At 50.8% G+C, this 26,576-nt stretch overlaps 2 protein-coding genes across 4 annotated transcripts in view; one reads left to right on the forward strand and one right to left on the reverse strand.

The window, feature by feature from the left end:
- POLRMT (RNA polymerase mitochondrial) overlaps positions 1-23,247 on the forward strand; it is a 44,743-nt gene extending 21,496 nt beyond the window's left edge. The window contains exons 4-22 of one of the 3 annotated variants that reach the window (XM_066278323.1): positions 6,756-6,803; positions 12,552-12,682; positions 12,866-13,058; positions 16,801-16,950; positions 17,236-17,400; positions 17,529-17,699; positions 17,985-18,209; positions 18,454-19,242; positions 19,660-19,782; positions 20,096-20,218; positions 20,505-20,684; positions 21,000-21,086; positions 21,163-21,276; positions 21,365-21,417; positions 21,572-21,670; positions 22,542-22,614; positions 22,786-22,877; positions 22,964-23,016; positions 23,130-23,247. In XM_066278323.1, the coding sequence (XP_066134420.1) occupies positions 6,756-6,803; positions 12,552-12,682; positions 12,866-13,058; positions 16,801-16,950; positions 17,236-17,400; positions 17,529-17,699; positions 17,985-18,209; positions 18,454-19,242; positions 19,660-19,782; positions 20,096-20,218; positions 20,505-20,684; positions 21,000-21,086; positions 21,163-21,276; positions 21,365-21,417; positions 21,572-21,670; positions 22,542-22,614; positions 22,786-22,877; positions 22,964-23,016; positions 23,130-23,179 (2,919 nt within the window). In that variant the 3' untranslated portion in view covers positions 23,180-23,247. The remainder of the gene's footprint in view (positions 1-6,755; positions 6,804-12,551; positions 12,683-12,865; positions 13,059-16,800; positions 16,951-17,235; positions 17,401-17,528; positions 17,700-17,984; positions 18,210-18,453; positions 19,243-19,659; positions 19,783-20,095; positions 20,219-20,504; positions 20,685-20,999; positions 21,087-21,162; positions 21,277-21,364; positions 21,418-21,571; positions 21,671-22,541; positions 22,615-22,785; positions 22,878-22,963; positions 23,017-23,129) is intronic. The other 2 variants (XM_066278339.1, XM_066278331.1) reach the window with 2 other exon arrangements.
- Positions 23,248-23,563: 316 nt separating this feature from the next.
- The window catches only part of HCN2 (hyperpolarization activated cyclic nucleotide gated potassium and sodium channel 2), a 28,010-nt gene continuing 24,997 nt past the window's right edge, over positions 23,564-26,576 (reverse strand). Inside the window, exon 8 of the mRNA XM_066278351.1 lies at positions 23,564-24,679. Within this exon, the coding sequence (XP_066134448.1) occupies positions 23,985-24,679 (695 nt within the window). The 3' untranslated portion in view covers positions 23,564-23,984. The remainder of the gene's footprint in view (positions 24,680-26,576) is intronic.

Below are 26,576 nucleotides of genomic sequence, written 5' to 3' on the forward strand. Positions count from 1 at the left end.
CCATATATTGACTATTGTATATAATGTCTCTGTGAACATGGGGGTGCATATCTTTTCAAATAGTCTTTTGGATTTCTTCAGATAAATGCCCAGAATTAGAATCCTTGGTCATAAGGCAGTTCTATTTTAATTTTTTGAGGAAACTCCATACTGTTTTCCATAGTGGCTGCACCAGTTTGCAATCCCACCAACAGTGCACGATGGTTTTTTTTTTCCCATATCCTCACCAACATTTGTTATTTGTTGATTTATTGATACCAATTCTGACAGGAGTGAGGTGAGATCTCATTGTGGTTTTAATTTGCATTTCCCTGATGATTAGTGACATTGAGCATCATTTCAAGTCTATCTTGTGTCTTCTTTGGGGAAATGTCTATTCAGGTCCTCTGCCAACTTTGTAATTGGTTTGATTTTTGGTGGTAAGTTGTATGAGTTCCTTATATATTTTAGATACAAATCCTTGATTGGATATATTATTGGTGAATATATTCTCCCATTCAGTAGGATGTGCTTTTTTTGTTTGTATTTTTCTGAAGTGAGAAGCAGGGAGGCAGAGAGACTCCCACGTGTGCCTGACCAGGATCCACCTGGCATGCCCACTAGGGGGCGATGCTCTGCCCATCTGGGGCATTGCTCCATTGCAACCAGAGCCATTCTAGCACCTTAGGCGGAGGCCATGGAGCCATCCTCAGCACTTGGGCCAACTTTATTACAGTGGAGCCTTGGCTGTGGGAGGGTAAGAGAGAGATAGAAAGGAGAGGAGGAAGGGTAGAGAAGTGGATGGGCTCTTCTCTTGTGTGCCCTGGCCGGGAATCGAACCCGGTACTTCCACACTCCGTGCTGACGCTCTACCAGTGAGCCAACTGGCCAGGGCCAGATGTGCTTTTGTTTTGTTGATGATTTTCTTCTCTGTGCAAAAAACTTTTTAGTTTGATGTAGTCCAATTTATTTATTTTTTCTTCTGTTTCCCTTGCTCAAGGAGACATATCCAAAAAGATATTGCTAAGAATGATGTCAGTTTACTGCCAATGATTTCTTCTAGGAGTTCTATGGTTTTGGGTCTCACATTAAGTCTTTAACCCATTTTTAGTCTATCCTTGTATATGGTGTAAACAGGTGGCCCAATTTTATTCTTTTGCATTTATCTGTCCAGTTCTTTGACACTGTTTATTGAATAGCCTGTCTTTACCTTATCATACATTCTTGCCTCCTTTGTCATAGATTAATTGACCAAATAGAAGTAGGTTTATCTCTGAGTTCCCTATTCTGTTCCATTGATCTCTGTGTTTGCTTTTATGCCAGTACCATGCTGTTTTGATTATTGTGGGCTAATGTCAGTATTCACAGCCCCGGGAAAAAGCCCCAGGACTGAAAATCTACCCCTGTGTGTAGGGGACAGGTGAAGACTCAAGAAAGAGGCTGCCGTTCAGTCTGGTAATTAATCGAGTTTTTCAAGGGAACTTACATATGAGCTGCATCTTGGGCAGCAGCAGGATGACAGGGATATTCTCCACACCACATGGAAGCTAAGCAGATTTATATAGGACAGGGCAGGATAGATGGGGTACTGAGGTGTGACCCCTTCAGTTAGGGGAAAATGCTTTCCATCCCTGCCCAGGGCAGGGTAGGACAGTCTCAGGGGGGTTAAAGGGAAGCTTTCTCTGTTCTAGGAGATCTAGCTGGACCTAGCTTGAGGATCCAGCTGAAGAGTCTTACAGCTGTAATGTCAGGAACAATGTCTCTTCCACAGTCCACCCTTTTTGATTGGCTCTTTCAATTTCACATACCCTCTCCCTCTTCTGCAAGATGCCTGAGTGATCAGTGAAGGTTTCATTAGATGGAAGCTAGCTCATGCAGCCACCAGTTGAACACACTGGAGACACAGCCCACAGCAACAATACAGACATGTGTAAGAAAAAGGACAAAGTGACCTGGCTAGGTGGTTGTGTAGTAGATAGTGTGTCAACCTGGGATGCTGAGGACCAAGGTTTGAAATCCCGAGGTCGCTGCCCATTAGACTTGAGCATGGGCTCACCAGCTTGAGTCCAAGGTCACTGGCTTGAGCAAGGGGTCACTGGCTCAGCTGGAGCCCCCTGGTCAAGGCACATATGAGAAAGCAATCAACAAACAGCTAAAGTGCCACAACTATGAATGGATGTTTCCCATATCACTCCCTTCCTGTCTGTATCTGTCTCTCTCTCTCTTTTTATTTTTGTATTTTTCTGAAATGAGAAGCGGGGAGGCAGAGAGACGGACTCCCACATGCGCCCGACTGGGATCCACATGATGAGGGGTGATGCTCTGCCCATCTGGGCTGTTGCTCCATTGCAACTAGAGCCATTCTAGCACCTGAGGCAGAAGCCACAGAGCCATCCTCAGCACTTGGGCCAAGTTTGCTCCAATGGAGCCTTGGCTGCGGGAGGGGAAGAGAGAGACAGAGAGAAAGGAGAGGGGGAAAGGTGGAGAAGCAGATGATCACTTCTCCTGTGTGCTCTAGCTGGGAATCGAACCTGGGACATCCACATGCCAGGCTGACACCCTACCACTGAGCCACATGGCCAGGATCTATCTTTCTCTCTTGCTTAAAGAAAGAGAGGTAGAGGGAGGGGGAGAGGAAGGAAGGAAGGAAGGAAGGAAGGAAGGAAGGAAGGAAGGAAGGGAGGGAGGGAGGGAGGGAAGGAGGGAAGTAGGGAGGGAGAGAGAAGGAAGGAAGGAAGGAAGAAAAGGAAGGAAGAGAAAGAAGGAAGACAGTGTTAATAACTTTCCTACCATTCCTCCCTTCCCCGTATCTGAACCAGTGTGCTAATAACTTGCCAAGTCTTGAGGTCAGATCACAGAGGGTGTTTACTTGAGTTTCATGCATGTTAACAAAGAAGAGTTAGTAGATTCATCTGCTATAAAAAATACAACACTCAGTTTGGATGATGGTACAGGTGCCCCCTGTAACTGTACACCACAGGAACAGCAGAAGTCCAAGGTCAGAAAGACAAATATTTAGTGGGGACTTTGATTGGTAGATCTTCTCTTTCTGTGAGAATGACACTCAGAGCCTGATTCTTAGATGTTAATGTATCCCTGGCCTTGGGATCCTGGCCAGACTGTGTGAATCATGCGTGTTGGCTGGAGAGGTGGTGCTCTGTGGTGTGAGGTGAATAGGAAGGGGAATATGCCAGACCAGGGCCCCTACATTCTCCCCTTCTCACTAGAGCATGTACCAGTCCATGTGTAATGTATCTCCATGAGTCCTGACTATATTAGGATGATAGGGTTCAACTGGAGACTGAGCAGTTCATCCCCACCCAGAGGCGTGAAGTAACCAACCCACCCTTATAGGATGTCCCATTACAGATAGCAGTAACTGGTCCTGTATATCAGGGATAATAGGACTGGTCTATGGCAAGCATCGGGACTATTGCTATGTCCTTTGTTTACCATACCTTTACCATTTTGGGTGCCTCAGTCAGAGTACCATCCTGCCATATGGAGCAACAAGCGCCACAGGTTGGCCATGTAATGTATTACACCTTTGTCTACCCAGCCAAGGTAGGTTGTCCAGTTAGTAATTTTATCTGTTGCTAAGGACCCTGTTCTTTCATTCCACCAGCCCAGCTGCTTGTGGATTATATGAGAGGTGGATCTTTCATTCAGTATCATGTTGTTTGCTTATTCTTGTACTGATCTACCTTGAAATGTGACCCCTCCCCCCAGTCACTATTCTGTGAGAGTACCCAGACAGAGACTCAGCTTTTCTGGTCTCTTTATGGTAGTGGCCTGATTAGCCTGCTAACATGAGAAGGCCTGAGTTAATCCAGAGGTGCTGTTGACACACAGCACATTTGGAGCCCTTGCTCAAGGGGAAGTGTCCTATGTAGTTCATTTGCAGTCCCTTACCAGTTTTGGCACATGGGCCCAGATTTCCATGGCAGTTGTTTAGAACGTTGTCTGGAGCATATAGGACAGGATGTAACTGCATTGCCAGTTCACTGTATTTTATTTTATTTTTTGTGTGGCAGAGACAGAGAGAGTCAGAAAGAGGGACAGACAGACAGGAAGGGAGAGAGATGAGAAACATCAATTCTTCGTTGCGGCTCCTTAGTTGTTCATTGATTGATTTCTCATATGTGCCTTGACTGTGGGGCTACAGCAGCCCGAGTGACTCCTTGCTCAAGCCAGCGACCTTGGGCTCAAGCTGGTGAGCCTTGCTCAAACCAGATGAGCCTGCACTCTAGCTGGCGACCTCGGGGTCTCGAACCTGGGTCCTCCACATCCCAATCCCACACTCTGTCCACTGCGCCACTGCCTGGTCAGGCAGTTTACTATATTTTAAAGGCAGCCTTGTCTCTCCTTAGCTGTGTGCCATCCTACCTGGGAACCACAAGGCCCACTTTTCTGATGACTCCCAATCTGTAGTGATGGGTCGATTGCTGAAGTGCATAGTTTTGCCAAGGCATCTGCTTCCTGGTTACCTGCACCTGTAAACATCTGTGGGCACGGACATGGAGTACAGCAAGACTGGCCTCAGGCTACTTACTGCAAGTGAGCCTGGATATCTTTCTATATCTCTGTTTGAATAAAGGTTTGTTCATAATCATCGCTTCTTTTACTCTAAGCCACAGAATCATTCTTTTCAGAAAGGCCCAACTGTCAGGACACAGGGTCAGTGGCCAAGGTTCATATATGATTACCAACCAGACTGCTCTTAACTCACCCCAGGGTTACTGTGATTTGTTCCTGTTTCTGTCTAGATACTATCAGTTGATGGTTGAATGGTGATGACCGTCCAAGTAAACACATTGTCCCTGCTCGAGCCAGTGGTATACCAAGTTCCAGTTGGAATTTCCCCTGTTCTTTCTATGCAGGTTGCAGGGGCCAACATGAGTTGGAGCAGAGGAACTTGGAGGGTAGCATGCCTCTGCTGTAGTTGGGAATGCTAAAAAAAATATATATATATATATATATATATATATATATATATATATATATATATATATATTTTTTTTTTTTTTTTTTTTTTTTTGCATTTTTCTGAAGCTGGAAACAGGGAGAGACAGTCAGACAGACTCCCGCATGCGCCCGACCGGGATCCACCCGGCACGCCCACCAGGGGCGACACTCTGCCCACCAGGGGGCGATGCTCTGCCCATCCTGGGCGTCGCCATGTTGCGACCAGAGCCACTCTAGCGCCTGGGGCAGAGGCCACAGAGCCATCCCCAGCGCCCGGGCCATCTTTGCTCCAATGGAGCCTTGGCTGCGGGAGGAGAAGAGAGAGACAGAGAGGAAGGCGCGGTGGAGGGGTGGAGAAGCAAATGGGCGCTTCTCCTATGTGCCCTGGCCGGGAGTCGAACCCGGGTCCTCCACACGCTAGGCCAACGCTCTACCGCTGAGCCAAACGGCCAGGGCTATATATATATATTTTTTTTTAAGTGAGAGGAGGAGAGATAGACTCCAACATGCACCCCAACCGGGATCCACCCAACAACCCTATCTGGAGCTGATGCTCGAATCAACTGAGCTATTTTTAGTGCCTAAGGTTGACGCACTCGGACCAACCAAGCTATCCTTAGCACTCGGGGACCAATGCTTGAACCAATTAAGCCACTGGCTGCAGGAGAGGAAGAGAAAGAGAAGGGGGAGAGAAGCAGGTGATCATTTCTCTTGTGTGTCCAAACTGGGAATTGAACCTGGGACATTTATATGCCAGGCCATTGCTTTATCCACTGAGCCAATTGGCTGGGCCAGGCATGCCATTTTGTCAGTGCAGGAGCCTGGGCCATGCAGAGGCTGGTCAGTGGAGCACGTTGTCTGTCCACTCCTTGATGGGGAGGGAAATTCTTACTGTATTACTGGCTGTTCTGTCTGGGTATATCTGATCTCTTCCCTTTCCACAGTTAGGACCACAGACAAGGGGCACTCTCTCCCTTTGCTGCTTTTGCTATAAAGTCCCACCTAGGTCTTCTGGGATTACTGAGATGTCTAACTCAAATGGCAGTCCTGCCAAGGAGAGTCCAGGAGCTTTAATCTGTTTGACCACTATTTTTGCTTTCTCAAAGGTAGCCTGTTCGGCTCCCCAGTCCCATATATGTCCCTTCTTAACTAGGAAAAGGCTTTGTGCAAAATAGGATGTAAATGTTTACTAGTACCCCAAATTCCCAGAAGAGCCTGTATCTCTAGATTTTTTGTTGTAGAGTAGGCTTGTACTTTCTCTGTGACAGCCTTGGGGACAAGACAGGTCTTACGTAACTATATGACCCCAGAAACTGTACTGCGGTGCCTAGACAATGAATTCTCTGCAGATTCACTGCTTGTCTTTTCTGTGGTAGGTAACCCAGTAAAGCTGCAAGGTTCTCGGTAGCAAAGACAAATCTTCACAGGTTAATGTTATGTTACTGATGTAATGAGTCCATTTCAAAGGGATCAGGAAGCAAAACCATGATGAGTCCCAAGCCAGCCACCATCCCATGACATGGTGGAACTAGGTACATAGCCTTGAAGGAGCACTTAAAAAAATATACTCCAAGTGGGAAACATTTTCCAACAGTCTGTTTGTCACTGTGAGGGCATCATCCTTGAGTCAGGGAAATACAAGTGACAGACAGTTGAATCAAGTCTAGCTTAAATGTACTATGGTGTATGAAGGAAAGCAGACTTAGAAAAATGAGGTTTGCCAGAGAGCCAGGAAGAACCAAGTGGGTTTTTCATAGCCCCAATTATTCGTTCAGTTTCATTGTTTAACCATCTTAGTTTCTCTGATTTAGGAGCAGACTGCTGCCATGTTACAAAGACATCAAGAAGGCAAAAGTCTGGTAAGAAGAGACCTTTTTTTTTTTTTTTTTTTTTTTTTTACAGAGACAGAGTCAGAGAGAGGGATAGATAGGGACAGACAGAGACAGGAACGGAGAGAGATGAGAAGCATCAATCATCAGTTTTTCATTGCGACACCTTAGTTGTTCATTGATTGCTTTCTCATATGTGCCTTGACCGTGGGCCTTCAGCAGACTGAGTAACCCTTGCTCGAGCCAGCGACCTTGGATCCAAGCTGGTGAGCTTTGCTCAAACCAGATGAGCCCACGCTCAAGCTGGCAACCTCGGGGTCTCGAACTTGGGTCCTCCGCATCCTAGTCCGACGCTCTATCCACTGCGCCACTGCCTGGTTAGGCAAGGGACCATTTTTGCTGAAGCATAATGGACTTCATCCCCCTGTGTCACAGCCTGATACTCAAGTTCAGTCCAGTTACTGTGTGCCTCAGTTTTAATGACAGACATCTTATGCCAGTACTGTACATCTTAGATTTTCAGGAATTTTAAATAATTTTTGAAACATTTATAACTTACACTTACAATACAGAGAATGTTTAATGTTACTTTTAATTTGACAGTGTTTCCCAAATAAGCCTAATTGTTAGTGAAGCTTAACTCTATTTTTTTAAAATTATTTTTATTTATTTATTCATTTTAGAGGAGAGAGAGAGAGAGAGAGAAGGGGGGAGGAGCAGGAAGCATCAACTCCCATATGTGCCTTGACCAGGCAAGCCCAGGGTTTTGAACCAGCAACCTCAGCATTCCCGGTCAACGCTTTATCCACTGCGCCACCACAGGTCAGGCCTGAAGCTTAACTCTTATTGATTCCGATTTCTTAAGTAATTGAGGACCTGATTAAGACAACAGAAAACACAAATTTCTTTCTTTTTTTTTTTTTTTTTTAATTTTTCTGAAGTTGGAAACGGGGAGGCAGTCAGACTCGCGCATGCGCCCTACGGGGATCCACCTGGCATGCCCACCACGGGGCGATGCTCTGCCCATCTGGGGCATTGCTCTGTTGCATCCAGAGCCATTCTAGTGCCTGAGGCAGAGGCTATAGAGCCATCCTCAGCGCCCAGGGCCAACTTTGCTCCAATGGAGCCTTGGCTGTGGGAGGGGAAGAGAGAGACAGAGAGGAGGAGAAGGGGAGGGGTGGAGAAGCAGATGGGCACTTCTCCTGTGTGCCCTGGCCGGGAATGAAACCCGGGACTCCTGCACGCCAGGCCAACGCTCTACCTCTGAGCCAACCGGCCAGGGCAAAACACAAAATTATTTTGATAAATTATAGAATTTTTGCATTTTGGCAGAAAACTTTTCACATGATTTTACTAGGATCAGACTACTAGTACAGGAGACTTTTAGCATGGAGAGGGAGAACCAAATTCTAATTTTGTATCAGCCTACTTTTGATATTTATTTTTAAATTATTTTATTTATTGATTTTAGAGATAGCAAAGAGAGAGAAACATCAATTTGTTGTTCCATTTATTTATGCATTTATTGGTTGATTCTTGTTTGTTTGTTTGTTTTTCCATTGGTTGATTCTGGTATATACCCTGACTGGAGATTGAACTGCATCCTTCACATGTTGAGACAACATTCTATCCAATTGAGCTAGAGGACCTTGATTTGATATTTAAATTCATGCACTGAATTAAATTCATTCCAATTTGAGCTAGCTTGACTACACATTAAAATTTCTATCCAAAGGGGCCCTGGCCGGTTGGCTCAGTGGTAGAGCATCGGCCTGGCGTGTGGAAGTCCTGAGTTCGATTCCCGGCCAGGGCACACAGGAGAAGCGCCCATCTGCTTCTCCACCCCTCCCCCTCTCCTTCCTCTCTGTCTCTCTCTTCCCCTCCCGCAGCAGAGTCTCCATTGGAGCAAAAGATGGCCCGGGCGCTGGGGATGGCTCCTTGGTCTCTGCCCCAGGTGCTGGAGTGGCTCTGGTTGCGACAGAGCGAGGCCCCGGATGGGCAGAGCATCACCCCCTGGTGGGCGTGCCGGGTGGATCCCGGTCGGGCGCATGCGGGAGTCTGTCTAACTGCCTCCCCATTTCCAGCTTCAGAAAAATACAAAAAAAAAAAAAAGAAAGAAAACAAAAAATAAAATAAAATAAAAATTTCTATCCAAAGGTTCCTTCTCCATAAACCTTCTACAATTTGCTTTTTTCCCTTGTAGTTTATCTCTTACTCATTCAGGAATAACCAACCTTATTTTAGGGAAAACCACTCTTCTTTAATTACCTCTAAAATGTATTTTCATACCTTATATTGTCTGATTCCAAAGATATATCTCTCAGTTTCTTTTCATCTTAATTAAAATTTTTAACCATTAATTTTTATTAAAAATAAAGGTTTCTAAGAAGGCAAAAGTAGGTGAACCTATGTCCAATAATGAATGTTTTGTTATTTATTTATTTATTATTATTATTTTTTTACAGAGAGTCAGAGAGAGTGATAGACGGACAGACAGGAACGGAGAGATGAGAAGCATCAATCATCAGTTTTTCGTTGCAACATCGTAGTTGTTCATTGATTGCTTTCTCATATGTGCCATGACCGTGGGCCTTCAGCAGACTGAGTAATCCCCCGCTCGAGCCAGTGACCTTGGGTCCATGCTAGTGAGCTTTTTGCTCAAGCCAGATGAGCCTGCGCTCAAGCTGGCAACCCCGGGGTCTCAAACCTGGGTCTTTCCGCATCCCAGTCAGATGCTCTATCCACTGCACCACCGCCTGGTCAGGCAACATTCTGTGGTCTTTTGCTGAAACTTGGCCCAACCCTGGCTTAGTCACGAGTGCTTGGACCTTAAGTTGTGGGAGCCTACGTTCTCCCAGTTTGACAAAGTGACAAGCTAAGGTTTCTAACTATTGCTGTGTTCCCTGCCTCTTATCAGCCAGTCCAATTCTAACAGAGTTGTAGACAGTGTGACAAACCTTTTCTTTTTTTTTTCTTTTTTTTGGGTTTTTTTTTTTTTTTTTTTTTTTTTCTGAAGCTAGAAACGGGGAGAGACAGTCAGACAGACTCCCGCATGCGCCCGACCGGGATCCACCCGGCACGCCTACCAGGGGCGATGCTCTGCCCACCAGGGGGCGATGCTCTGCCCCTCCGGGGCGTCGCTCTGCCACGACCAGAGCTACTCTAGCGCCTGGGGCAGAGGCCAAGGAGCCATCCCCAGCGCCCGGGCCATCTCTGCTCCAATGGAGCCTTGGCTGCAGGAGGGGAAGAGAGAGACAGAAAGGAAGGAGGGGGGAGGTGGAGAAGCAAATGGGCGCTTCTCCTATGTGCCCTGGCCGGGAATCAAACCCAGGTCCCCCGCACGCCAGGCCGACGCTCTACCACTGAGCCAACCGGCCAGGGCCGACAAACCTTTTCTAATTTCAGTTCTTCCTCTAGTGTTCTGCCTCTGGCTTCTACCTCCAGCTAGGTGTTGGTGGCCAGCCACACCACCTGTAAGAGGGGCCAGCCTACCACTGTGGCCATCCGCATCCCTTCCTTGCTGGTGTGTAATGAGTATTTCTTCAAATGCATAAGGCCAGCCAGCATCTTTGGGACACCCCATGCTCACGTGGTTTCTAGCATATATACAGACCTTCCCTCACCAAATGGGGGTCGATGGCCAGCCTGGGATTTCTTGCTGGGATGCCTCTTTCCCAGACCCCATTATTCAGTCTCCTGGCTAGTTCACTGATTGTCATGTGGCCCCAGGGAAAAGTCTTGAGACTAGAAATCTACCTCCATACATGAAGGGTAGGTTAAGACCCAAGAAACAGGGTGCTATTCCAGCCTAGTAATCAGTAGTGTTTATTAAGGGAACTTACATGCGAAATGTGTCTTGGGCGGTGGCAGGATGATGTGGATTTCTTCTGCACCATGTGGCAAGTGCTAAGGGGTTATACAGGGCAGGGCAGGATGGATATGGTACCTGGGGTGTCACCTCTCCCCAGATGAGGGGAAGATGCCTTCCTTATATCTTTGTCCAGGACAGGGCAAGGGCCTGTTCCAGGAACCAGCAAATCTGGGAAACAAATGCATAAGGCCAGCTGGCATCTTTGGGGCATCCCTGCACTCACACAGCATCTAGCATATGGTCCGCTCTTCAGCAAATGGGGATCAGACAGTCTCTGCAGGGGTTATGGGAAGCAATCTTCGTTCAGCTCAGATCTGGCTGGATCTAGCTCAAGGGTCAGGCAGCAGTCACTTATGGAACAGTCTCTTCATAATTCATAGTATAGTTTGATATCAGAGTGAGTGATACCTTGCACTTGAGTCTTAAAATTCTCTATTTGGGTGTGTTTTGTGGTTTCACATAAATTTTACAATTAGGTCTGGTTCTTAAAAGAATGGTATTGGTATTTTGATAGGGATTGCACTGAATTTGTATATTGTTTTAGGTAGTATGTTTTAACAATATTAATCCTTCCAATCCATGAATAAGGTATATTCTTCCATTTGTAACTTCAGTTTCTTATAGATTTCCAAGTACTGTACAGGTCTTGCACCTTTTTGGTTAAATTTATTCCTAGGTAACGATGCAGTAAATGAGATTGTTTTATTTATATCTTCTACCTGTTTGTTATTGGTATATAAAAGACAACTGATTTTTGTATATTGATTCTGTAGCCTGCAAATTTATTGAATTCATTTATCAATTCTAATATTTTTGGGGGGTGGACTCTTTAGGGTTTTCTTTATACAGTGTCATGTTATCTGCAAATAATGAGTTTTACTTCTTCATTCCCAATTTATTTCTTTCGTCTGATTGCTGGGGCTAGGACTTTCAATACTACATTGAATAACAGCAATGAAAGTGGGCATCCTTGCTTTGTTCCTGATCTTAGAAGAAAAGCTTTAAGTTTTTTTTATCAATAAGCTGTGGGTTTTTCATATATGGCCTTTATTATGTTGAGGTACTATTCTTTATACCCATTTTATTGATAGTTCTTATCATTAAAAGGATTGAGTTTTTCAGATGTGTTTTTCTGTATCTTTTGAAATTATCATGTTTTGTTTTGTTTATTAAATAATTTATTGACTGATTGATTTTAGTGAGAGAGGAAGGGAGAGAGAGACAGAAGCATCATGCTGTTTCTGTATGTGCCCTGATGGCAGATTGAATCAGCAACCTCTGTGCTTCGGAACGATGCTCTAACCAACTGAATAATCTGGGCAGGGCGATCATACGGTTTTTATACTTCATTATGTTAAGCCCAAGGTCACTGGTTTGAACAAGGGGTCACTGGCTCAGTTGGAGACCTCTGATAAGGGCCCATATAAGAAAGCAAATCAGCCTGACCTATGGTGGCACAGTGGATAAAGTGAGAACCTGGAAATGCTGAGGTTGCCAGTTCAAAACCCTGGGCTTACCTGGTCAAGGCACATATGGGAGTTGATGCTTCTGCTCCTCCCCCCTTCTCTCTCTCTCTCTCTCTCTTTCTCCCCTCTCTATAATGCATAAATAAAGTCTTAAAAAAAAAAAAAAAGAAAGCAAATCAATGAACGACTAAAGTGACACAACTATGAGTTGATGTTTCTCATCTCTCTCCCTTCCTGTCTCTCGCCCTCAAAAAAAAAAAAAAAAGAAAGAAAGAAAGAAAGAAAGAAAAGAAAAAGGAAATGTCAGATGGACCATCTGTCTGCTGAGTTCAGCAGTCCCGACTAGCAGTGCTTTTCAACCTTATTCTTTGACTGCAGAGAAGGGTCTTGGGTGTGGCAGGCTGAGCCACCCAGACCCTTACCCTGGCTTGGTCTCCTCAGGGTTCCTTCAAAGAGCTGGTTTACGTGTTCTTCATGATGAAAGATGCTGGCCTCGCTCCAGACCTGTTGTCCTATGCAGCTGCCCTGCAGTGCATGGGGCGGCTGAATCAGGATGCCAGCACTATCCAAAGGTGAGTGGGTGTTGGGGTGGTCTTGCCAGGAACACAGTGACGTGTTGGGCCTGGGAGGTTGGCTTAGCCTGCACTGCGGCCAGGACTCTGTAGGACCTGATTGTGCCTCCTAGTGCTGAGACCACTGATTGTTGGGGGTCATTCTGAGTCGAGGGTTCACCACCTGCCATATGTGCCCCACAGATGTCTGAAGAAGATGGCCCAGGATGGACTGCAGCTGGAGGAGCTCTTTACAAGCTTGCGACTATACAAGGAGGATAAAGCTGCACTCCTAAGGGCGGTGCACAAGGCTGAGCCCACTTTCATACCGCCACAGCCATTCGTACCCTCATCCCAGGTCAATACTTCCCCGCTGCTCAGGGAAATCTATGACAAGGTGAGCCCCAGCTGGCAGCCTGGCACCTCAGGTGGGTTCCTATCATGTGCAGGGTGAGCCATGGGAGCGTCAGGAGCCTAAGCTTCCTTTTATTTCTCCTCACTGAGCTGCCTGCATCCTGGGGACACCTTCCCTTCTTTTCGGAGGTTGAACAACTCAGAGTTGGCAAGTTCCTTGCCCCCAGAGGACCTTGACCCTCAGGGTTGAAGCTGGAAGGTGCCGACAGAAGGAAAAGCCCACCACATGTGCTCCAGGCACCACAGCTGTCACTGTCTCACTTGACACTCAGCAGTAGGCTGAGCACAGGAGTGGTAGAGCTGGGTATAACTGTCCTAGGATGGGTCAGCCTAAAGAAGCAGGGGCAGTGGGTGAAGCAAGCACCGCTTCCCAGGACAGAGGACAGGGCTGAGGAGCAGTCACCCAGATGCCTTGGGTTTTTTGGGTTTTTTTAAAGCATTTTAATTTTATTTATTTATTTATTTATTTATTTATTTATTTATTTTGTGACAGAGTGAGGGACAGACAGGAGGGGAGAGAGATAAGAAGCATCAGTTCTTTTTTTTTTTTTTTAAATTTTATTTATTCATTTTCAGAGAGGAGAGAGAGAGAGGGAGAGAGAGAAACAGAGAGAGAGAAGAGGGGAGAGCTGGAAGCATCAGCTCCCATATGTGCCTTGACCAGGCAAGTCCAGGGTTTCGAACTGGTGACCTCAGCATTTCCAGGTCGACGCTTTATCCACTGCGCCACCACAGGTCAGGCAGCATCAGTTCTTTGTTGCGGCACCTTAGTTGTTCATTGATTGCTTTCTCATATGTGCCTTGACCGCGGGCCTTCAGCAGACTGAGTGACCCTTTGCTCGAGCCAGCAAACTTGGGCTCAAGCTGGAGATCCTTGCTCAAACCAGATGAGCCCGCGCTCAAGCTGGTGACCTCAAGGTCTCGAACCTGGGTCCTCCGCATCCCAGTCCGACGCTCTATCCACTGCGCCACCACCCGGTCAGGCGGGTTTTGTTTTTATTGGGGTATAATCTGCCAGCCATACACTTCACCTTTTAAAGTATAATTCAGTATTTTTTAGTAGGTTTACTTCTAATTCCAGAACATTCAGTCACACCAAAAAGAAATCCCAGCTCCTGGCAACCACTTACCCACCTCTTGTCCCTGTGGATGTGCCTGTTCTGGACATTTCACATAAATGGAATCGTACACTGTGGCCTTTTGTGTCTGGCTTCTCTCACTGGGCATCGTGGTTTCAAGGCTCATCCACTTTATAATGAGTGTCAGCACTTCACTTCTTTTCGTGGCTGAGTAATACAGGGTGGCACAAAAGTAGGTTTACAGTTGTTTATATGGAAAATAATACAATAAATAAAAATACAAGAATAACTAGCGTGCGGAGGACCCGGGTTCGATTCCCGGCCAGGGCACACAGGAGAAGCGCCCATTTGCTTCTCCACCCCTCCGCCGCGCTTTCCTCTCTGTCTCTCTCGTCCCCTCCCACAGCCAAGGCTCCATTGGAGCAAAGATGGCCCGGGCGCTGGGGATGGCTCTGTGGCCTCTGCCCCAGGCGCTAGAGTGGCTCTGGTCGCAACATGGCGACGCCCAGGATGGGCAGAGCATCGCCCCCTGGTGGGCAGAGCGTCGCCCCTAGTGGGCGTGCCGGGTGGATCCCAGTCGGGCGCATGCGGGAGTCTGTCTGACTGTCTCTCCCTGTTTCCAGCTTCAGAAAAATGGAAAAAAAAAAAAAAAACCACAAGAATAAAATCTGTTTTGTGTACCCAAAACTGTAAACCTATTGTTTTTTGGGTGTTTGTTTTTTTTTTGGTTTTTTTTTTTGTGAGAGAAAAGGGGACAGATGAGGCAGACAGACAGGAAGGGAGAGAGATGAGAAGCATCAGCTGACAGTTGTGGCACCTTAGTTGTTCATTGATTGCTTTCTCATATGAGCCTTGACTGGAGGGCTCCAACTTAGCCAGTGACCCCTTATTCAAGCCAGCGACCATGAGGTCATATCTATGATCCCAAACTCAAACCAGCAACTTCAGGGGTTTTTTTTTTTGTTTTTTGTTTTTGTTTTTTGTTTTTTTTGTATTTTTCTGAAGCTGGAAACGGGGAGAGACAGTCAGACAGACTCCCGCATGTGCCCGACCGGGATCCACCCAGCACGCCCACCAGGGGTGGCGCTCTGCCCACCGGGGGCGATGCTCTGCCCCTCCGGGGTGTCGCTCTGCCGCGACCAGAGCCACTCCAGCGCCTGGGGCAGAGGCCAAGGAGCCATCCCCAGCACCTGGGCCATCTTTGCTCCAATGGAGCCTTGGCTGCGGGAGGGGAAGAGAGAGACAGAGAGGAAGGGGGGTGGGTGGAGAAGCAAATGGGCGCTTCTCCTGTGTGCCCTGGCCGGGAATCGAACCCGAGTTCCCCGCACGCCAGGCCGATGCTCTACCGCTGAGCCAACTGGCCACGGCCAACTTCAGGGTTTTGAACCTGGAACTTCAATGTTCTAGGCCACCGCCTGGTCAGGCTGTAAACCTACTTTTGCCCCACCCTGTTCTAGTGTGTAAATGGACACATTGTGCTTATCCACTTAGGTTGCGTCCATTTGTGGACCTATGGAGTTTTTTTCTTGTTAAAATTTTTTTTTTTTTTTTTTTTTTTTTTTTTTTTTTACAGAGACAGAGTCAGAGAGAGGGATAGATAGGGACAAACAGACAGGAATGGAGAGAGATGAAGCATCAATCATCAGTTTTTCGTTGTGACACCTTAGTTGTTCATTGATTACTCTCTCATATGTGCCTTGACTGTGGGCCTTCAGCAGACTGAGTAACCCCTTGCTCGAGCCAGCGACCTTGGGTTAAAGTTAGTGAGCTTTTCTCAAACCAGATGAGCCCTCGCTCAAGCTGGCAACCTTGGGGTCTCAAGTCCGACACTCTAGCCACTGCGCCACCGCCTGGTCAGGCTTCTTTTTAAATTTATTGGTTGGTTTTAGAGAAGGGAAGGGGGAAAGAGAGAGATGGGGGATTCACTTGTTCCACTTAGTTGTGCATTCACTGGTCACTTTCCATATGTGTCCTGACTAGGGATCGAACCCACAACCTTGGTGTTTTAGGATGATCATCTAACCAACTGAGCTAACAGGCTCTGTGGACCTGTTTTTAATTCTCAGTGTGTTGTGTTTTGCTATTTCTAATTTATTTCTTTTGGGGTGGGTCACACATTCATGCAGATCCAAGCTTTAAAAAACGCGGGCTGGCCAGGTTGTTCAGTTGGTTAGAGCGTTGTCCTGATGTGCTCGGGTTGGGGATTTGATCCCCAGTCAGGGCACATATAGGACTCAACCAGTGGATATGTGGATGGAATGTTTCTCTTTTTCCTTCTCTACCTTTCTCGTTCCCTGACTTCCCTTCTTAACCCCTCCCATGCTTCCTCTCTCTAAAATCAATAAATAAAAGTTTAGAAAGACAAAATGGTGTCCAGAAACTTGAACTGCCTTCCTGGGCTCTCAGCACCCAACCCAGTGAGGCTAGGCAAATAGCGCTTTTTGTTTTTAAACCATTGTGACTATTTTACAGACTGCACTAGCCTTTTCCCTGTGATGTACAGGACAGGTAATTTTCAGGTCATTTGGAGAAACGATTTTTTTGAGGGCGGAGTTTCTGGGCAGCTGCTCTCCATCTCAGGTGTGCATGGATGAGTTTTGCCTATGAGGTGTCAAGGGCCTCACAACCTGCCTGTCCCACTGGCAGGACCACCCTGTGTCCTACCCAAGGCAGCACCTGCCACTGAAGACGCTGAAGTGCCTGTTCCAGAAGCAGCTCAGTGTGGAGATGGCCACCACTGTCACTGTGGACTCAGTGGAGAAGGCCCCATCGCTGACCACGGAGGTCCTGAAAGCAGTAAGGGGCCCGTTCGTGCTCAGGTTCTCACTTGATTGAACTGGGCGTCCCCTGGTCTGGGGGTGCTGCCTGCTGTGCTGCAGCCACTTCTCCCGTCCCACGTCTGTCCTCCATCCCTTTCACTGAGCCAAGGTCATCATGTGCCCTCCCACCACTGGAGCAGAATGCTCAGCAGCCACTTGGTTCACCTTGCACCACCTCCTGGTGGATTCTTGCTGGGGGCCTGTGAGCACTGGGCCCGTAGGGCACTGTGGTGACCCTGCCTTTATACCTCTCCCCCCTTAGCGAAAGACCCTGCAGGAGCTACGTGCTAGGTGGGAGGCAGAGCTGTGCGTGGCCCTCCGACAGACCAAGGCCAGCGAGGCCCGTGCTGCCCGCAAGGGTCGCCCCTCACTCTTCCCCTATCTGTGCCTGCTCAGTGAGGAGGAGTTTGCACAGCTGCTGCTGCAGGTGGGCAGTGGGCAGGTGGGAGTGGGGCAGGGCCTGGGGTGTGGAGGGTGGGGAGATGGGTGGGTAGAGTGGGTGGAGGGGAGAGTGTGGGCACCTGTGGGACAAGGGACTCATAGCACCGCCCCCAGACCTTGCAGGCACTGTCCTCACAGGGAGAGTCGCTCCTCTCCCTCGCACAACAGCTGGGCCTGCGCATCTTCAACCGGCATGTGGTGCAGAGGAAGCTGCTCAGTGATGAGGTGCAGGCACTACAGCAGCGCTATTTCAAGTACCTGCGCCTGCTGGCCTCTGACACACAGGTGAGGTCTCGAGGGGGCAGAATGAATCGCTGCTACCAGGCCTGGGGGGCCTCCTCAGGGCTAGGGAGTCTAGCTGGGTTTCAGGTGGGTAACCCAGGCCCCCAGAGGATGTCACATCCCTACTGTGCTCCCATCCTGAGGCTGTCGGAATTATGCCCAAGCCCTGCCCCTTCCAGTGCCCCCCAGCCTGTTTCCTCATTTATAACTTTCCACTTGTTGGGCAGCTGGGAGTGTACAGATCTGTGCCCAGACCCCCAGATCCCTGACCCATTATGCTGCCCTCAGGAGGCGGTAGACTGCCTGCCACGGCAGTATTGGGAGGCACTGGGGGCACCTGAGGCCCCCCACGAGCAGCCCTGGCCCTTCCCTGTTTTGGTGCAACTGGGCAAACAACTGGCTGAGGTGCTAGTGCAGACAGTGAAGATGCCTGACCACCTGGCCCAGCGCCAGGGCACCTGCAGGCTCATCCCCGTGCTCTACCATGTGTACTCCTTCCGGAGCTTCCGTCAGGTGAGCCACTGTGAAACTGGCTTCTAGGCCTAGAGATCCTTCTGCCTCCAGTAGGGCTCTGAGATGGGGCTAGGGGCTCAGGGTGGTGTGGGAATGAGGCCACTATGGGGTACTGTTGAAATCCTGCTGGGGTCATGGCCTGGTCTCCGGATAAGGGCGCTTGGTGGGACCTTGGGGCACTCTGTCTGCTTCTTGCCTTTGGGGCAGTCAACTTCTTCATGGTGCCTGCCCATCCCACCCCCAGATTGGGATCCTGAAGCCACACCCAGCCTTCATGCAGCTGTTGGAAACTGCAGCCTTGCGCACAATGACCTTTGAGGCCGCTGAAGTGCCCATGCTGTGCCCACCACTGCCGTGGACTTCCCCACACTCGGGTGCCTTTCTGCTGAGCCCCACCAAGCTGATGCGTTCCATGGAGGGTACCATGCAGCACCAGCGCCTCCTGGAAGGCTGCCCACCTACTGAGCTGCATGGTGCCCTGGATGCCCTCACTCAGCTGGGCAACTGTGCCTGGCGTGTCAATGGGCGTGTGCTGGACCTGGTGCTGACCCTCTTCACCAACAAGGGCTGCCCCCGCCTGGGTGTGCCAGCCCCTGCCTCCGAGGCACCACGTCCACCTGAGTGCCGCCTACCAGCCGATGCCTCACCAGAGCGCAAAACTGAGCTGCGGCGGGAGCTGGCCCGCTGCCTAAAGATGGCACGGGAGATGCACAGTCTGTGGACTGATGCGCTGTACCGCCTCTCGTTGGCCCAGCACCTGCGGCACAGTGTCTTCTGGCTGCCTCACAACATGGACTTCCGAGGGCGCACCTACCCCTGCCCACCCCACTTCAACCACCTGGGTAGTGACCTGGCACGTGCCCTGCTGGAGTTTGCCCAGGGCCGACCACTTGGCCCCCATGGCCTTGACTGGCTCAAGATCCATTTGGTCAACCTCACCGGGCTCAAGAAGCGTGAGACACTGCAGGCACGCCTGGCCTTTGCTGATGAGATGATGGAGGACATCCTGGACTCAGCCGACCAGCCCATGATGGTAGGGTGGCCAGGGCCCTTCTCCCTCTGTCTCTCTCTGGCCTGTCTTCCACTCTGGCTCCAGCCGCCTCAGTACTCACCTCCAGGCCAAAATCAATAACCCTAGGTCCCTAAATCCCCCCTTAAGACAAAATTTTTTTTTCTGGCCCTTCCCTTTGCCTCAGGCCACCAGCAGCTCTACCACCTCCCACTCCAGAGTAGCCCTCTTTCCATCTCTGCCCTGTGGCTGCTGACTCAAGGCTGGGTCCAGTTCCTTCCCTGGTCCATTGCTCCAGTCCTCACCCTGCTGTCCCAGGGACTCTGTCCTAGCCTCCCTGTATCCTCACATCACCTGGGCCAGCCCAGCTCCCATCCATGCCCAGAAGCCCTGTCCCACTGATACAAACCCAGCCTCACCCAGCACATTGTCCTCCTGCAGGGCCGGAAGTGGTGGATGGAGGCAGATGAGCCCTGGCAAGCCCTGGCCTGTTGCATGGAGATTGCTCGGGCTGTGCGTGCCCCCAACCCTGCTGCCCATATCTCCCATTTCCCTGTTCACCAGGTGAGCTGGTGGGGACCCTGGTATGGAGTGGGGCTATCTGAAGTTGTCTTGAGTCTGAGGTTCCACAGGACACTGTGGTCCCTATGTGGGGGCCAGCCCCAGTGGGTCCAGCTGGCTTTGACTATGGCATATTCCCTGCCTTAAGTGCCTTCATTCTCTCTTTGTGGTGGGATAACAACACCTGCTCCTAAGCATTGAGGTCCAGCCAGCTGGTGATATGAACAGAGTGCTGAGAAAGCAGAGCTGTGGTTCATTGCTGGGGATGCCCGTGCCATCCCAGCCCAGATGCCTCACCATTTCCTCCTTGGCTCAGGATGGCTCCTGTAACGGGCTGCAACACTATGCTGCTTTGGGCCGGGACAGTGCAGGGGCCGTCTCCGTCAACCTGGTGCCCTCAGACCTGCCGCAGGACGTATACAGCAGTGTAGCTGCACAGGTGGCCACCACAGCCCTCCAACCTGTTCTCATCCCCGAAGCCCCCTGGGGTCTCTGTCCTGTGACTGCTTATGTGTTGCTGACCCTATGGCCATGGCCTTGCTTATTATATATGATGTGACTGGGCAGTCAGGGCAGGCTTTCCAGGGGAGGTGCCAGAGTGGAAATTGTGAAGTCAGTGGAGAAGGGGCCTCATTGAGATGCTATTGGGTAGGGTGGGGGCGGCCAGAGAGGGAGGCAGGCAGAGAGTCTATGGGCCTGCCTGCTGACCGCCAACTTCTGCCTAGGTGGAGGTGTTCCGCAGGCAAGATGCTGAGCGGGGTGTGCAGGTGGCCCAGGTTTTGGAGGGCTTCATCAGCCGCAAGGTGGTCAAGCAGACAGTGATGACTGTGGTGTATGGGGTCACCCGCTATGGTGGCCGCCTACAGATCGAGAAGCGCCTCCGGGAGCTCAGTGACTTCCCCCAGGTGTGTAGTTTCACCCCAAATCCAGCCTGCAGCTTCCCCTGAACACCTAGCTGCTGGGCAATAAATAGCTCAGGGAGGGGCTTGTTTCCTACCACTGGGGGGTAGAGAGGGGGGTAAGGGAGAGACCTATAGGAGTGAGCCATCTTCTTAGTACCCTGGGCCTTTGTTTCTCCACCCGAAAAATGGGAGTGTATATTTCAGGAATCAGGACAGCCCTGTGAGGTCACCTGGCCCTGGACTGTGGGGGGCTAGCATGGAAGCTATCCGTCCCCTCCAAGCTCGCTCCCACCATTTCTTTACCTCACCTACCCCCAGGAGTTCGTGTGGCAGGCCTCTCACTACCTTGTGCGCCAGGTGTTCAACAGTCTTCAGGAGATGTTCTCGGGCACCCGGGCCATCCAGGTGTGTCCTCCTCCTCCCTTCCCCAGCATGGCTTCCCAGACTGGGCTCCACTCTGAATGTGCCCCCATCCCTGCAGCACTGGCTGGCCGAGAGCGCCCGGCTCATTGCTCACACTGGCTTCGCTGTGGAGTGGGTCACACCCTTGGGCATCCCAGTCATCCAGCCCTACCACCAGGACTCCAAGGTGTTGGTATGTGTTGCCCCCACATCCCCGCCATCCCCACCCCAGTGCTAGGGCAGGCCTCATGTTCCTTACCCCTCCCACTCTATCCCTACAGATCAGCGGAGGGATCCAGAGCCTTACCTTCAGCAACAGTGGGGACACTAGCCAGTGAGTGTGGGAGGGTGGGGGGGTACAGCTGGACTAAGGGGAAGCTGGGTGAGGACTGAGGGGTTTGCTGGGCCAGGGGGTGCCACCTAGGTTAGGCCAGGGTAGAAGTACTGAGTCCTCTACCTCAGCACACCCTACCTCCTCACCCACACAGGAAGCCCAACACACTGAAGCAGAAGAATGGCTTCCCACCCAACTTCATCCACTCTTTGGACTCCTCGCACATGATGCTTACAGCCCTGCACTGCTACAGGTTGGCCCAGCATCTGCAAGGCACACATTCATTAACCACATGCTGTAGGCAGGCCTGGTGCCAGGGACGCTCATAGTGCAGGAGATAGATTGTGAGGCCAAGTCCTGCAGATAGAGGTTGGAGCAGAGACCTACAGCAGGCAGAGAACCCAGCCATGTGAATCTGTTGAACCTGGTGCCCAGAAGATCACTGTGCAAGCAAGTGTAAAGGTGTGAGTGATGGGGAAGTACTGGGTCATGGAGGGAAAGGATGGTTCCTCTGAGTGTAAAGCTGGTTGCTCTGGAGGTCCTTGTGACCCCATCCATCCAGGTGAGTGCAGGCACACGCTATATGGCCAGTTCTGGGGGGCTTAGATGTTGTCCTGATGCATTGGCCTTGTGGCAACTGGCAGAATCCTCTGGTTTTCTGTGCTGAACCTCTCAGGCGGTGAGCCTGGGGTGATGGGGCAGGTATGTGGACAGTTCTGTTAGAAATGATCATTCACACGAGGAAGGGTTCGCTGGACAGAGCCAGGGATAGGGACGAAGTCTGTGCTCCGATCTGCCCTCTGTGCATGGCACAGGTAACCCTGTGATGCCCTGTGGTTGGTGGAGGGTAGGGAGGACATCCTCTGGCCCCTACAGGGAGCTGAAAATCAACCTGGTAGCAATAGGAGCAGAGTGGAGAGGACACAGAACAGTCTCATTCTAAGATGGGAACTTGTGCATATGCTGAGAGTACAGTTGCTGAGCTTACAGGGATGGGGGGAGCATGAGGAGAGAGAAGGGTGTACATTGCTGAAAACAGCCCCCAGCCTAGTGGTTGAGATCTGGGCCCTAAGTGAAACCAACAGGCCTGGCCCCTCCTCATGGGAGCCCTTCCCCTACTACAGGAAGGGCCTGACCTTTGTCTCTGTGCACGACTGCTTCTGGACCCATGCAGCTGATGTCGCCATCATGAATCAGGTGCCTGCCATGTCCTCCCCTCCAAGGGTGGATACCCATGCTCTCTATGTGGGACTTGCACCTCCAGCCTCAGTCTAATCTTTGGTCCCAACACCCATCAGGTGTTGGGGCAGGTGTTGTTAATCCTACCCCTCAGGCCCTTACTCCCAGCTACTGATGTCCCATCCCCAGGTGTGCCGTGAGCAGTTTGTCCGCCTGCACAGCCAGCCCATCCTGCACGACCTGTCTAGGTTTCTGGTGGAGCGGTTCTGCTCTGGCTCCAGGTGAGGCACCCCACCCTCAGTGTAATTTCTACTACCTCCTCCCCATCCTCCCTGGGCCTCACTCCCCACCCTGTCCTCCACTTCAGGTCCACGGATGTCACCAAGTTGCTGGACATGCTATTGTCGGTACCCAAGACAGGTAGGGCCATGGGCAGAGGAGGGGTGTCCTAATTACCAGCTGGGGGCTGGGCCTTCCCAGGGCCCTGCCTATCCCAGGACTGGGGTTCATAGTCTTGCTGCTCTGCTCCACAGGGACCTTCAACCTGGAACAGGTAAAGCACTCAACCTACTTCTTCAGCTGAGCAGACCACTGGGCCGTCCCATGGGCCCTCTGTACCATAATGTAAATAAAACTCTGTTGCTACCCAGGGGAGCATTGCCTTCTGCGGGGAGAGGGTGTGTACACCACCCTGCCATCATGGGTCTCTCATCAAGCAGATGCTGGCAGGCTGGGCGCCAATGCTGTCGTTTATTGCGCGGAATGGGGGTGTGGAGGTTAGTGGGGTGTGGTGGGGGAGCATTGCTGCCTCGGCTCGTCAGTACATTCATCATGAAGGGGGGAATCCCCAGCCTCACCCCCACTCCCAGGCACAGCCAGGACTGCTGGCCCCTGGGTGCTGGAGGGTGCTGTGTGTGCCTGCTCCAGGGAGGTCACCTGAGAGCACACACAGACAGAGGTGGGGCCAGTTATTGCGTGAGTGTGATGGGAGCAGCGGGGAAGCCGGCAGGCCAAGTATTGCACTTAAACAGAATCCTCATCTGACGGCGGGCCACCTATGAAGGTGGGGGTGGGTGGAAGTCCACGGCCATCTCTTCTCAGCCATGGGGTTGCTCCCTTCCTGTTTCACAGTTGGGGGAACTGAGGCACCATGGTGAAGGGAGCCCCCTCGCATGCTCGCGAGGCCACCACTAGGGGCGGGGGCAATGTGAGTGGGCGCAGGGTGATGAGGGGGGACGGCAGGGGCCCGTCCGTCCAACTACAACTACCTACGACTCCTCTATGGCTTCTGGGGTGGGCGGCCGGGGCAGCGCGCAATGGCATGGCTTTGGTTTGGATGAAGGCCCCGCCCCTGGCCCACCTAGGCCCTCGGGGCGGTGCAGCGAGGGTCACAAGTTGGACGAGAGGCGCGAGCGCGCCGAGTCCAGCGGGTCGAGGCCTCCTGTGGCGCTGGGCAAGGCTGAGTCCCTGCGGTCCGGGCTGGGCCCGGCAGCCCGGGTGGCTGGCATGGGCCCCAGGCGTGGCGTGGAGCTGCTGGCTGGACGCGCAGAGGCTGTGGGGCCAGGGCCGGGAGCGCCATGGGGCAGAGAGGGCTGTGAGGCGGATAGAGGGCGTGAGGCTCGGCTCAGGCGGCGCGCTGGAAGTGCGGGCCCAGCGCGGGGCGCAGCTGGGGAGCAGGGCGCACCGCCATAGGGTGAAGTCCGTGGTGCCCGGGGACTGGCGGGTGCGCCCGGGGGACTGGCAGCGGGCATATGCCCCGGTGAGGCAGTGGCAGCGGGCATGGGCCCTGGGGGCAGGCGGCGCACAAGGCGCGGCGAGCCTAGTGCCAGTGGCCCTACGAGCGGGCGCGCCACCTGTGGGCAGAAGCTCATGGCCACAGCCTGCTGTAGTGTGGCAATGGCTGAGGTGACCTGTGGCGGTGGTGGCGGCGGGAAGAGGCCCACACGCTGGCCCAGCTCAGCCTGCTGCACCATCTCACGGTCATACTTGACGATCTCCTGGATGATAGCGTTCTCCTGGTTGTTGAACACGCCTGAGTTGAGGTCGTGTTGTACCTTGTGCAGCAGGATTGAGTTCTTCTTGCCTGGGGATGGGGGAGGTGTCAGTGCACAGGGGAGCATCTCCTGCATAGTGAGCAAGTATCCAATAGGCATACCACTGCATGCACTGAGTATTGGGCACAAATAAATAGAGCCAATAGGCACAGAACACCTGCATAAAGCAAGCAGGCAAGGCACCTACTCTCTAGCCTGTATGTAAAGCACACCTCTTACATATTGCAGGCATTGGGACCTACACTACACTGCTCACAGAAATTAGGGGATATTTTATAGCTTCATTCATTTTGAAATATCCCCTAATTTTTCTGAGCAGTGTATTTATCCTGTGTATATGTATATGCGTGTGTGTACTCACTGCCTCCTATACATAGAGGGTAGGTGTCTAGTGTCTACTGTGTATGGGAAGCAAAAATTGAGAACCTCTGTCCTGACCAGGCAGTGGTCCACTGATAGAGTGTCGCCCTGGGATGCTAAGGACCCAGGTTCAAAACCCCAAGGTCACCAGCTTGAGTGTGGACTCGTTCAGTTTGTGTGAGGGCTCACCAGCTTGAACACGGTCACTGGCTTCAGTGTGGGATCACAGACATGACCCCATGGTTGCTGTCTTGAAGCCCAAGGTCACTAGCTCGAGTCCAAGGTCACTGGCTTGAGCAAGGGATGACTAGCTCAGCTGGAGCCCCCTGGTCAAGGCACGTATGAGAAAGCAATCAATGAACAACTGAGGGCCGCAACTATGAGTTGATGCTTCTCATCTCTTTCCCTTTCTGTCTGTGTCTTTCTCTCTTAAAAATAAAAAAAGAGAACCTTTGTATATATGGCAAGTATACATGATCTATATACAACAAGCAGAAATCAAACATCTGTTGAGTGTAGCAAGGACAGAGAATCTGTTGTATACATAAAGCAGGTATGAGATACCTATGTATACTGCCAGCAAACATGGAGCATTTCCTTTGTATAGCAATCATATATTGAGCCCCTGCAGTAAGCAACACACCCAGAATACTCGCCTATTCAAGCCAGAGTGCCAAGTGCTTAGCGTGTGTTGAGTGCCTGCTGTATATAGCAAATATGTCTTAGCACCTGTAATTCACAAATATGTTGAATACCTACCGTATAGAGCAAACTTTTGTGCCTTTTGTATATAAACTTTTGTATTGACTTTCTCAATACGTAAGAGGAAGTTCTTCATCTAACCCCACCCCCACCCCCAACCCACCCAGTCCTGCTTCTCCAGCCATTGCTCTTTATTTCTACAAATAGAAGCAAGGGCCACCATCTATCTCCCTGCCTCCTTAGTATAGTTATCAGCAGATCCTGAGGGAACCTCCCTACTATTCCTGAGGTTCCCTCCACCTCTCCCTGCACTCAAGGCTACCATGTCCTACACAGGCCAGACCATCTTCTTCTTGTATACCCTTGTAGAATACAAATCTGACTAGGTCTTCCTCTGCTTAAACACGTCTGTGGTTCCCTGTTTCTCGTGATTTTATTTTATTTTATTATTCAGTGAGAGGAGGGGAGGCAGAGACAGACTCCCGCATGCACCCCGACCTGGATCTACCCGGCAAGCCCACAAGGGGCCAATGTTCTGCCCATCTGGGGTGTTGCTCTGTTGCTCAGCAACCAAGCTCTTCTTGGCGCCTGAGGCGGAGAGGCCATGGAGCCATCCTCAGCGCCTGGGGCCAACTCACCCCAATGGAGCCATGGCTAGAGGGGGGGGAAGAGAGAGAGAAGCAAAAAAGGAAGGGGTGGACAAGCAGATGGGTGCTTCTCCTGTGTGCCCTGACCAGGAATCAAACCTGGGACATCCACATGCCAGGCCAATGCTCTACCACTGAGCTTACTGGACAGGATCCCTGTTGCTCCTGATTTACAGTCCAAATGCCTCCTTCACAGCCCACTAGGCCCTGTGTGCCT

The sequence above is a fragment of the Saccopteryx bilineata genome, chromosome 1, assembly GCF_036850765.1.
Source record: "Saccopteryx bilineata isolate mSacBil1 chromosome 1, mSacBil1_pri_phased_curated, whole genome shotgun sequence".
Taxonomy (NCBI): domain Eukaryota; kingdom Metazoa; phylum Chordata; class Mammalia; order Chiroptera; family Emballonuridae; genus Saccopteryx; species Saccopteryx bilineata.